The 13,380-nt window shown below is 36.6% G+C and overlaps 1 protein-coding gene across 1 annotated transcript in view; it reads right to left on the bottom strand.

The window, feature by feature from the left end:
* Positions 1-10,076: 10,076 nt before the first annotated feature.
* LOC112194356 (ribosome production factor 1) overlaps positions 10,077-13,380 on the bottom strand; it is a 30,832-nt gene continuing 27,528 nt past the window's right edge. Inside the window, exons 4-14 of the mRNA XM_040517013.1 lie at positions 13,177-13,296; positions 12,473-12,631; positions 12,256-12,339; positions 12,085-12,154; positions 11,881-11,963; positions 11,557-11,637; positions 11,262-11,359; positions 11,032-11,140; positions 10,688-10,777; positions 10,347-10,441; positions 10,077-10,143 (exon numbers count right to left, since the gene is read on the bottom strand). Coding sequence (XP_040372947.1) covers positions 10,077-10,143; positions 10,347-10,441; positions 10,688-10,777; positions 11,032-11,140; positions 11,262-11,359; positions 11,557-11,637; positions 11,881-11,963; positions 12,085-12,154; positions 12,256-12,339; positions 12,473-12,631; positions 13,177-13,296 — 1,056 coding nt within the window. The remainder of the gene's footprint in view (positions 10,144-10,346; positions 10,442-10,687; positions 10,778-11,031; positions 11,141-11,261; positions 11,360-11,556; positions 11,638-11,880; positions 11,964-12,084; positions 12,155-12,255; positions 12,340-12,472; positions 12,632-13,176; positions 13,297-13,380) is intronic.

Here is a 13,380-nt window from a genome sequence, read left to right as displayed (position 1 = left end):
TACTTTGCTGAAACTAATAATGGGTTTACAAAAGCCAATAGCAGGTGAAGTTCTGCTTGGGGAGCATAATGTCCTAGCAAACTTTTTGAGCAAAATCAGGTGTGTACTGCCATTACTATTTGCTACTTTGAAATAACTAATAGCATGGGGTTTCTTCTTAGTAAAAGAGGAACCGGATCTGTAAATTTCCTTGTCAGAATATATTGTTGGTTGACTTAGCTTTTATGGGATACACGTAACATGCTTTGTTCAGAATTTTATGTTCAAAACTACTAATGTTGACTCTGTGTCTAGTTCAGTGATTTTAATTTATATAGGGATCTTTTGTGTTAACTGTAAGTTTTTGAGTCCTAAGCATGGTAATTTTATTTAACCATTCATATGATTCTCAGTGGCATGCCTTCGCTTCTCATGTTTAGGTACAAAAATCTGGCAGTTAGTTAGTTTGGTATGAAAATTTGGCGGGTACAAAAATCTGGCAGAGAAAATATAGTCACTTGACTTAATTTCTCATAACTTTGTTATTATGTTCATGCCTCATTCATCAAAATGATTAAGTAAACCCTTTGATATATTAAATCAATTTCAGTAGGAGAGGAGAGGCAGCAGCCAACCGGATATTGATCAAGTGCGAAATGAGTGGGGGAAGTTTGTTGTCAACACATATGTGCATGAGCCTTGAAGTAGCGCGCTTGTTGCTGGTACAATTTTGATATGGAAAGCATCTTTTTTGTGCTTCTCTGCTGGTACATTATCATGCACCATGTGGCATGTTTTGGAACAATACATATATATGTATCAGCTTTTTGATGTCCCAAGTAGATGGGCATGCACTAGAATGCTTTTCTTATTTGAAATGTTGGCTTCAATGATTAGTGGTTTGCAAAGTTTATATTTGATGGTTGGCAATGTTTATATTTGATGAACTACTGTTCATTTGGTAAATGGACCAAATGAATGTACAATTTAATTCAGGAATGGGATGTTCAAATAATCAGACAACAGAATAGAGATATAATGACAACTGCCCGTTGTCTGAATGGGCAAAATTGGGACAAACACACTGCAATCGTTCATATCACACATCAGTTTTTAACAAATCAATCTCTTCTAATTTATACTCACATAACAGAAGCAATTGAACTCTGTTGTCCAAAAACTAAATCAGACAACAGTTGCAATTGAACTCCGTTGTCCCAAATGTTGATCATACAACAGATATAGTCTAAGCACTGAAGTTTGAGGATCAATCAGACAACACAAAAAATAAAAGTATGTTGTCTGATATGCTTAACATACAACAGCTTGAAACCAAGCACTGTTGTCTGAAGGCAGCGCTTCAACTGCTGCGCATGGCATCTGCCAAGCTATCTGTCGAGCCATCACACAACAGTTATAACACATACCCGTTGCCTGTTTGTTTATCAGACAACTGTGTTCCACCGTTGTCTGAATTTTCAACAGACAACGGCTCGCTCTACAACGGTGGCACTCCAAATCAGACAACAGTTTCTGTCTGTCGTCTGATAAGGATTTTGGCATAGTGTGACATTTTGACGGAAATCCATGATTTGAGGCCCGAATTCCTTTTAGAAGCCCATCGACGAGTATTAACTGAATATCTCTGTTCATTAGAGATATATGACATATTTTTATGGGTGAAAATTATTAGGAATCTTAGAGGAGAAGCTACTTGATTTCTAAAAGGAAAAGAAGTGAAAATCTCCCAACCTAAGCAATAAAAGAGGGATGTGATCAGTTTAGACGTAGGGAGGGCCGCACAAGAGAAAGTAAGAATGACATCTTCTGCCATCAACTAGCCGCCATCTCTTCCTCTTCCTTTCTTCTAGTTTTTGTTTTGTTCATGACTATGTCTATCTAAATACTTTTGTAGCTAGGGGCGATTTCAAAGTCCCAAACATGTTCAATTCATATTGATGACAATTCAGTTTTTGGTTTTCTATATTATCAATTGAGTGTTTGTTTCACTGTGTCTACAAGATGAATCTTTGCTTGTTTGTTTAGGTGCGCAACTAAATGAATAGGTTAGGGTTCTAATGCTAGGAGTAACACTAGATTCGTATATGTCGTGTGTTGATTCCAATTGACACTATGTCAATAAACTCATCAGACAACAGCCGATAACTGTTGTCTGATTCAGAAAATTTCTGTTGTCTAGTAGCCTGATATCTCTTAGGCATTCAGACGACATATATTACCCGTGATCTATATTTCACTCAAACAACATAGGCCGGCTAATAATCTGTTGTCTGATTGTGTCGAGATATGCCGAATTATGACTTTCTGAGGTTGAACATGTAATCAAACGACAGAAATATGTTGTTATAAAAGATTCTGGACAACATCCATTCATAAAACTCTATCATAAAACTCTATCGTATGTATTTAGTTAACACGACAGAAATCTGTGGTGTGAATATATAGAGTTTTGATCTATCTTGGTTATTTTCTGTTGCGTGAATCAATTCTGGACGACATAAATTTGTTATGCTCTATTGTTTCTTTTTTATTCAAACGACATAATTAAATCGTGTGAGTAAAGAGATTCTTGAGCTGTGCTATTGTCTGACTGAGTTTCACACCATAGATATATGTTGATGTACACACTACACCAAAAACTGCATCACACGACGGTGAAAAAACGTCGTCTGATTTGAAGACTCACCGTCGTCTATCTCGATGTTGTCTGATGAAAAATCAGACGACGGTGAATTCACCGTTGTATGATACAAAGTCAGTCGACGTATATTTCTTAACACCGTTGTCCAAGAACTCGACAGATGCCGGACGCACCCATGCGCAGCACTTGTGCGCAGCAGTTCACACAACAGAATTTGCTTTTATGCCGTTGTGGGTTGAATTTTCATACAACGGTTTTGTAGTTTAGCTGTTGTGTGATTAAAAGTAAGACAACTGTGTTCTAGTATTTTCTGTTGTATGAGCTTAAAACTAGACGACGTTACTTATTGAAATCCGTTGTGTGATAGCTATGAATGAGTTAAACTAGACGACGTTACTTATTGAAATCCATTGTGTGATAGCTATCAATGCGTTGTGTGAATACCCAGAATTTTTTTGTTCAGACAACGTTGGTTGACATTTCTGAAAATCTGTTGTATGATTGCTGCAAACATCCATTCTCTGAATTGATTTGTGCATTAATTTGGTCCATTTTACCCAATGAACAGTGAACATATCTATCAAGCAATCCATCATAATATCTAACATTCTGTACATAAAACTGCAAGAGGCAGTATTTCCCAAAAAAAATTGTCCAAATTTCAAGCCAACAATAAAAGAAGAAAAGCATTCCTAACACTATGCCAAAATCCTTATCAGATGACAGACAGAAACTGTTGTCTGATTTGGAGTGCCACCGTTGTAGAGCGAGCCGTTGTCTGTTGAAAATTCAGACAACGGTGGAACACAGTTGTCTGATAAACAAACAGGCAACGGGTATGTGTTATAACTGTTGTGTGATGGCTCGACAGATAGCTTGGCAGATGCCATGCGCAGCAGTTGAAGCGCTGCCTTCAGACAACAGTGCTTGGTTTCAAGCTGTTGTATGTTAAGCATATCAGACAACATACTTTTATTTTTTGTGTTGTCTGATTGATCCTCAAACTTCAGTGCTTAGACTATATATGTTGTATGATCAACATTTGGGACAACGGAGTTCAATTGCAACTGTTGTCTGATTTAGTTTTTGGACAACAGAGTTCAATTGCTTCTGTTGTGTGAGTATAAATTAGAAGAGATTGATTTGTTAAAAACTGATGTGTGATATGAACGATTGCAGTGTGTTTGTCCCAATTTTGCCCATTCAGACAACGGGCAGTTGTCATTATATCTCTATTCTGTTGTCTGATTATTTGAACATCCCATTCCTGAATTAAATTGTACATTCATTTGGTCCATTTACCAAATGAACAGTAGTTCATCAAATATAAACATTGCCAACCATCAAATATAAACTTTGCAAACCACTAATCATTGAAGCCAACATTTCAAATAAGAAAAGCATTCTAGTGCATGCCCATCTACTTGGGACATCAAAAAGCTGATACATATATATGTATTGTTCCAAAACATGCCACATGGTGCATGATAATGTACCAGCAGAGAAGCACAAAAAAGATGCTTTCCATATCAAAATTGTACCAGCAACAAGCGCGCTACTTCAAGGCTCATGCACATATGTGTTGACAACAAACTTCCCCCACTCATTTCGCACTTGATCAATATCCGGTTGGCTGCTGCCTCTCCTCTCCTACTGAAATTGATTTAATATATCAAAGGGTTTACTTAATCATTTTGATGAATGAGGCATGAACATAATAACAAAGTTATGAGAAATTAAGTCAAGTGACTATATTTTCTCTGCCAGATTTTTGTACCCGCCAAATTTTCATACCAAACTAACTAACTGCCAGATTTTTGTACCTAAACATGAGAAGCGAAGGCATGCCACTGAGAATCATATGAATGGTTAAATAAAATTACCATGCTTAGGACTCAAAAACTTACAGTTAACACAAAAGATCCCTATATAAATTAAAATCACTGAACTAGACACAGAGTCAACATTAGTAGTTTTGAACATAAAATTCTGAACAAAGCATGTTACGTGTATCCCATAAAAGCTAAGTCAACCAACAATATATTCTGACAAGGAAATTTACAGATCCGGTTCCTCTTTTACTAAGAAGAAACCCCATGCTATTAGTTATTTCAAAGTAGCAAATAGTAATGGCAGTACACACCTGATTTTGCTCAAAAAAGTTTGCTAGGACATTATGCTCCCCAAGCAGAACTTCACCTGCTATTGGCTTTTGTAAACCCATTATTAGTTTCAGCAAAGTACTCTTGCCACATCCATTTGGGCCAATAATGGCCAGTTTCTCTCCTCTTTCAATTGTGAGATTTGCTCTGCTAAACAACACCTGGTAGACCACAGATATGGTTGCAATTAATACACACAATTTGCAGATGAATAGATCTTTTTAAGGTGAAAAAAAAATGGCTTGTAGCACTTTTACTTGTGAACAAAATATGTAAACCCACCTTACCTCCAAATGGAGCAAATCTCCCACTTCTTCCCCATTCAGGAAACTCGATCCTGATCTGTTTCTTCTTGAACGGCCTTTCAACAAGATCCTCTTCCTGAAGTATCACTCAAATATTACAGAAAACGCGCGCACGCGCACATATGTGTGTGCGTGTGTAGAGCAACATAATGTAAATTTTGTGCTCTGTGGTTCTGTAAATTTTGCCTAACTTCTGAGCATGGAGAAATGAGCAATGCTTGGGATTTAATGGTTACCATGATCAGGAGAACACAGAAAAGTAAACAACAATTACAATAGTTCAGAAAAATTGAACTGTGATAATTTCATTCTAAGTTCAATTGCAGTTTCAGCAACTAAGTTTTTTACCTAACAGATACAATATCTTCACCAATTTGATACTTATAAAAGGCCATTGTTAGTATACTAACCTAACAGAATTATACAGCTTACTATTGTGTATGTTATACTAACCTTGTATACTAGCCTTTAAATTATTATACTAACCTTTACTAAACGCAGCTGGAAAGGTTGTCTGATACTTATACAGCCCTTGACCCTCAGAATTTCAAACGCAGCTTACTTGAAACTGGAAGTTAACAAACAGTGTCAGTTAGTATATTTCAGGAATGTAAGAACAGAAACTACAAATGATTAACTGAAAGAATAGTCAGAATTTAAAATTATTAATCATATAGATGCTTCTCAACAAATCCATCTGCGTGCACATTGAAATGATACAGGACCAGTAAAAGGCAAATAACAAAAGAGTAATCATGGTCAGTAAAAGCACAGGCTACAAAACAAAACCAAATTCCACACATGAACAACTGAATCATATAAGCTTCAATTAACAAAAGAAACACCAATTACCTGGAAACATGTAACCTAAAATAACAAAACACTATCAAATTATGGGAGTCAATATCCAGAAAAGTAGATGCACAATGTCAGTTCAAAAAATAATGAACAAAAAAAAAAAAACATATAGGTCATAACTCCAGAACAACAGAGGAAGAAAAGAGAAAAGCTACTAGCTAATACAAAGGTAGGCAACTAAAATTATAGATACATGCCCAACTTGTTACCAAAGTCTCTGGAAAGTGAATACAAGGTAACTATCAAGGTCAACAGTATTACAAATTTAAGCACTGGATGATGAAGCAAAGGGGTTGAGGGTTATGTTCGCGAGAAGAGGAGTGAGGGAGGAGGACGATGAAGATAAAGAGGGTCTGTGTCTCGGTGAACTAGGAATTATGTATTTTTTTGTTGTAGGGTATAAATTTGTAAGACTAGGGATTATAGTTTCCTGAAATAAACACGGGTTGCCGTTGGGTATCATTAAACAAGACCTAACGGCTAACACTGTTTGATCAAAAACCCTAAACACATAATAATCATTTAAAGCTTTTTAAGGGTCTCGTACATCACTTGTGGTTTACGGTTTAGATCTCAAGCTTTGAGACCCGCAAACCCAAGAGCTAAAGTCTAGGCACACTCTCTGAGGATAGAACCTCTATTTTGAAAACAGCCCTTCCCATTTGCATAAAAAAAGAATTTGTCTTCCCCTTTTGTTCACTCACACAAAGAGCCATCTTAGGTAATGACTTCTGAATACATATTCGCACAATACTACCTAAAATCTAAATAATCTTGACTACTTTCGTATTCATTTTATTTATATTTTGAAATTAAGTGAGGTTTTTAGTTACTATATGTCAATCATTAGATCTCATTTTAATGATACTCCAGTAGACTAAGCCGTGCTCAAGCTGCTCTATTTCTAGAAATCCCTTCACACTATGCACAGAGGACAATAAAAATCACTTCTCATACAATAGGCTTTATGCAAAATTACTATTTCTCACCCAGAAACCTAATCAAAGGCATTTACAGCTATACCTAGATCAAGATAACAACTTCAGACCTAAAGATCAAATTTTTAGGGAAAATTACCATCTCCAACCATAAAACCCTAATCAAGGGCATCAACACACATACCTTGACGGGGAACTTGGATATTACACAGAGGGCACTCTGCTCAAAAATTGGTCCGATTGGGTACACAGGTGCTGCAAGTAAAACCCAAAGCAAGAAAAAGATCAGAACTTTGAAAATCATGTCAATCGAAGAAAGAGACGAACTTGCAGAAGATGTGATTGCATGGAAGCGGCCGATTAAAAAACCCTAGGCTGCAATTCAACAACAAAATCAAATATCAAGACTCAGATTCAGATCGCCGGAAACACAAAAATCAAAGATCTGTTGGTTTCTGATGAAATCGAAGACAGAGAGGAGAGGCGGATACGAACTAGAGAGGGCAAGTGAGCTCAAGGCTGAGCTTCTGGAGATGAAACTTGAGGGGGTTCTTGTTCATGTGCGGAACGACGCCGTCGCAGCAGTTACCGAAATCTGAAGAGTGCTTGGCGGAGGACTCGGCCATTGGGAAATGTGCAGAGAGAAATGGTGAAGGGGTGGGGTGGAGTGTGGAGTATTTATCAGGCGGCAGGTTATGTTCGTGAGAGGACGATGAAGATAAAGAGGGCCTGTCTCTCGGTGTTTTTTTTTTTTTTTGGTATAAATTTGTAAGACTTAGCGCGTTTGAATGCCGCGCTTGCAAAATAAAACTACGTTCATTTTGAAACGAACCCGCCTATTCTACAGTTTAAGAGAAAAAATTGGAGGGATTTGTTCAGCTGAAAGGTTTTGGTCACTAAACCAAAATCACATGTTATGAAGTCTAGAAACATCAATGACCCAACATAAATGGTCACTAATACTGAACTTTTCGTCATTAAAAATTCAACAATATGTGGGTAAATGAATTTAGTTAGTTCTAAAAGTGTTAGTGACCAGCTAGTAATAGTGGTCACTAATTCAATAGTATTTGTGACCAACATTGATGTGGTCACTGACAATTTGGTCACTAATGCCAGATTTTCTTGTAGTGATAAAAGAATACTGAAAAATGAAAAGCTATTTAGAATAAGCCAATAAGGACCACTACAAAAAAGGAACATGTATTAAAAAACTATAACATGAGAGAAACTATTAACTTGAGTTCAGCAGATCATTTATCCACCAGCAGCTTGCATAATTCAACCTTCAACCACACCACCTGCAGGTAGAACTTATATAAATCTCAATATCTAGTAGTGCATTTACAATATTAAACAAAAATTCAGAGCTTGGACCTAATTATTATGAGGCGAAAACCATTAAACAAATCTAATTTTGTTCAGAAACATATGAACAGCAACGCTGAAACCAACAAATGCAACTAAATTTCAAATTTTCAAGTCAAAAGTCAAAACAGAGAGGCAAAAAGTGACAAATGCAATTCGAACCCAGAAATCCAGAAGGACAAAACAGATCACATATCCAATTTTAATCTCATATCAGTCATATGTATAGCGTATAGCAAAAGTAACAGATGCAATTCGAACCCAGAAATTGAAGCAAGAAAGATGGCAGCAACTTACCAAGCTTGAAGTTTCCGAAATTGAGTCGAAAACTGAAATCGAAGCTGCTTCACCTAGTAGAGTTCGAGCCAAACCCAGACTTGAAGACTGAAAATTGAATACCCAGAAGAAGAAATTAAGAGGAAGCCATAAATCGATTGAAGAGCGAAGACCCCGAAGCAGAAATTAAGAGAAACAAAAACCCAGACTCACCGCGCACCGTCAATCCATCACGGCGTCACCGTCGAAGAAAGAAAAGGCGTCGTACGGCCGTTCCTGAGAGAGACACAGAGAGAGAGAGAGAGAGAGAGAGAGAGAGAGAGAGAGAGAGAGAGAGAGAGAGAGAGAGAGAGAGAGAGAGAGAGAGAGAGAGAGAGAGGCGAGCTTTAGTCGAAAACTTTTAGGTCAGATCGAGTTTCAGGCCTTTTAGCCTAATCAGGAAATTAAAACATGGTAGAATGGGGCGAAGAGACTAAATCTAGAGAAGGAGAAGAGGGAATTACCTTTGTGGTGATGTTGCTTAGAATCAAAACTTTGGGTTTCTTCCTTTTTGGTTTGCAGGTGAGGAGAGATGAGAGAGGAAATGGTTGGCTTCTAAGAGATAGACACGAACAAGAAGAGGGGCCTGAAGGCAGAGTTACTTTGTGCAAGCTGAGTGGGGAGACAAAGTCACTAAGGCCCTAACTAAAGGCGGGCTTTTTTTTTTTTTTTAAAAAAACTTTTTCACACAACGCATGTATGAAATTAAGTTGTCTGATCATGTACATGTTAAATTTGAGTTAAGGGAGCAAGGAGGGAAAATTCCAGCCTATGTGCAATCAAAGAAGCAGTTTTGACGTTAGGGACATATATTTCTCATTCAGACAACACAAATAAGTCATTCCGTTGTAGGAGCTTAAATCGTGTATCAGCATTTCACTCAAATATTGGCCTTTTTGGGGCTACTCACTCACATTTTGGGGTACATGTGATTTTCTTCCAAACTTGCACAACGGAAACAAAAAAATGCGTTGTATGTTGTTTTGCAACTTACTCTCATACAACATATACAACAATACTGTTGTGCAAGGTGAGTCAAAATTTCGACCCAAATTTGAGCAAGGTGAGGGGGAATTTTTTTTTACATTCAGACAACAGACAAATCCTTAAAACTGTTGTACAATAATCTTGGACCCAAAAAAATTGATGTACGACCTCCTTATACAACGCAAATCTCATTAAACCTGTTGTGTGAAGCAGTTTCAGTGATCACACAACGGAAATTTTTTTTCGTTGTCTAAAAAGTGTAGTGTGATGCAGTTTTTGGCATAGTGTAACTAGCTACACATGAATCAAAAACTAATATAATATCTTTTCAGTTCAACAAAACCTTCATGTGTCACTTTACCAAGCATCTTGTGCACTATATTCTTATTTGCATCACCTCCAAGCTTGTTGTGAAGCTTCACAAGTTAGCACATATTGCAGCACCAGAAGGAATGTTCCTTTTTATTTGTGGTGTTGAGTAGAACAAATCTGATTGGTTCTTCTAGGATTTGGATATTGGAGTGCGAAGAACTGTTTCCTCTATATCTACTTCTTCACCATTCAAAAACCTGCACAAGGTTTCCCATCACTTATCAAATACTAAATTACCAATACATGTCATAATAATTCAATGTCGATAGATAAGTCAGACTGGTGATTATATCAGCTAAGATAGAGGTACATTTGAACATTATACACATGTAATTAATGAGACAAATAAGAAAATCGTAATCTACTAACGAGACTAAGTAGCTTAAATGATAGAGCAAACCTGAAATGCACAGGAGCATAAGTTTGAAAAAGTACATAAGTATTGCTCATGTTGACTTCACTATCAATCCAATCAATCAAAGTTTCCATTGATCTCTGGTATGCAGTTAACATGAAAAAGTCAAATTAACAAATTAATAATAAGCCTCTAGTTGTGAAGGGTACCAGTTGATGCCGGATGGTTTGTAATCAAAAGCATATTTAAATGTTGTAGCAGCTGCACCATATATCCCAGAGAAAATTGCAAACAATTGACTAACAAGTTAGGTATCTTTCAATATTTTTTTATGATAAAGATATGAAACCAATATACTGAAATGAATTGACTGATAAGTGGATTACCTTGTGAACCCACTCAAACTCCCCACCTCTAGGATCAAATGTCCCGTGCTGCAGACTGATCAATTTAAGGGTAAAACGAGGACCACACTCCTGAGTGTTTAAGACAGGAAAGACCGTTAAGATCTACATTTATAAATGATACAATAAAGAATAAAGAAATAAACGTAAACTGCATGCTATGGTAAATGTGGCAATACCCTGCCTTCCTATGTCACATAAATGGACCAAGAACGAAACATAAGGACATTTCAAGTGGTGGAGGAAATTCAGCCAGGGCCCTAGGCCAAACCAGATCGAGACAAGAAAGCAAATGCAAGAGGAACAAATAAATAATTGACACCAACCTGTAGGCGCGCAAATGGTTTTGCTTTAGTAATAGCGTCAGCTTTGGAATCCTTGGTCTTTTTGCCCTTTACTTCAGCCTGTTTAGTCTCTTTGGTTTCAAAAATGTACCTAAACACATAGAAATTAATGACATCAGTAAACAAAAAGCTCTACGGCAATGGAAAGTATATAAGATCACAAGTATAAGAAAGGATCACTGCAAGAACTAAAAATAGCAAAGGAGGCACACCGATGATGCCGGAAGAATATAAAATCTCGCTGGTTGTGGAAAGTTACAACTCGCCGACCACTAAAATTTGGTTCTTGAGGGAAAAGTGACTGTATTAGAAAGTAGGTGAAAGAAGAAAATTACCATTAGGAGCTTGAAGGTAATCCATCCTTACATAAGAAACCACTTGAAACTAATTGTACAGGGAAAAAAAAAATGAAATTACCACATTGTGTGATGAGGTGTATTTGAACCAAAAAGTCCAAAATGCATCTAATATAATGTGAGAACATGTCAAACAAGTTAAGGATTGCAACCTCCCAATACGATGACCAAGGCGTGTTGTAAAGTTGTTTAATACAAGCTCAAGCTCATGACTGGTTGGATTTCCATGATTCTGCAGGCATGCCAAATAAAGAATAAGGAAAGAAAATGACAGTTAACACACCCTATATTAATTCCCCAGAGATGAAAAATTAATACTTTGCAGAATTTTATTCTTTTGGACTCTTTCAAGATTTTTAATCTCAATGACTCCTCTTTTCACCAACTGAAGAAAATAAAAACTTTTCATCGCAATATGTGGCAAAACAGTATAAAGATGGTATTGTTTTGATACATGCAACATATAGCAACGAACCTTGATATCCTTCCGTAAAACAAGCTTTGAGAGCTTAAAATGGGCAGTAGGTCCATTAGGTAAGCCAATAATTAGGAGAGCATCTGAAAAATGATTGCAGTAGTTGAAGTCAGATAAAAAACAACAGGGAAAATATGGGGACGATCTCATTTCACACAGAATTTAGAAGTTAAAGACATCAGAAGCAAAGTCTGAGAGACCAACCTGGTTCCCGGTGATTGGTATGAACAACAATCAAAGAAGTGAATTCCTTTTTATTTGCATACTCTATAATCTGCAACAATGAAAAAGATTACATATATTAACTGTTTGAACTCCATGTTTGTTACATTGAAAAAGTGAAAAACAAATTGATATAAAAGACAGAAATGGTACCTTTTTCAAGTCATAAGTGTCTCTTTTATAGTACTGCGCATTTGGGATCACCGAAAGTAGTTCCTCAATAAAAGCAGGACCCCTCTGAAAACCACCAAAACAACAAAAAGCATAAACCTTAGCACACATTGGCAATCACCTTGTCATAAAATATATCAGTTTCGTAACCAACAAAAGCTAAAATGACATTGAAAACAAGTAAAAGATCAATACATACAGAAGAGTTAAATCGGCAAGTGGTGATCAATATCTTCGGATTCGATTCACGCTTCAAAACCGCACTGAACTCATCCGCATCATTTATAACAAACAACTGCAAACTCTCTAATAACCTGCCACCATATATCTCATCCTTCTTCCCAATTAGTACTTCCCTCTTCAAATGGTTTTAACATCCTATTCAGTGACCACTTGCTGATTTGCAGGGATAAGAAATCAAAGTGACATTCTTTCATAGTTTCTGAGTTCAGTATTCTTACAATCATCTTCATTTACACCATTTCAGCACTTCCTGCAGTCTCTCCCTGAACTTTGAATTAGCTCTGATCATCTGCGGCTTCATCGTCTAATAAAAATAAAATTGAGTTAATTGAGTTGAAAGCAGAAAACGATTTTATTGTTGACACCCCCATGGCATTCATGCCTTATTTTTATAACTTAAGACAAGAAAAAAAAGTACAAAACCTCAAATTTCATATAAAACCAAATATAGCAGATACAGGCAATGGCATAGGAAATTTGAAAATGTTCATTATTCACTACCAAATTTTGTTCACTAGGGGACACCATGAACAGATTGCACAATAAATGAGGTTTATATGCGAGTTTACTATGCTACAAGAACAACTAAAGAAGCTTACCATTTAATTAATCAAAACCATCAGTATTAGAGGGATCATCCAAATCCTGATTGTTCTTCACCTTCTTTCCTTTTCCTTTCCTCAGTTTCTTTGTCTTTTTCTTGTCATTGGCCGCTTTGGTTGAGTTATCTAGTGAAATGACAAGAGCAAACCGCACTGAGTTCATTTTGAATGCAAAATTCTGACCAAGTAATTAACAAGTTAACATTTAACAAAGCTAGAACTCCACTTTACCTTCAATAGAGATCTGAACAACTTTTCTCGA

This window comes from Rosa chinensis, chromosome 3 (assembly GCF_002994745.2).
Source record: "Rosa chinensis cultivar Old Blush chromosome 3, RchiOBHm-V2, whole genome shotgun sequence".
Taxonomy (NCBI): Eukaryota; Viridiplantae; Streptophyta; class Magnoliopsida; order Rosales; family Rosaceae; genus Rosa; species Rosa chinensis.
Note: the sequence above shows the minus strand (reverse complement) of the source record. Positions and strands in the feature narration are given on the sequence as shown.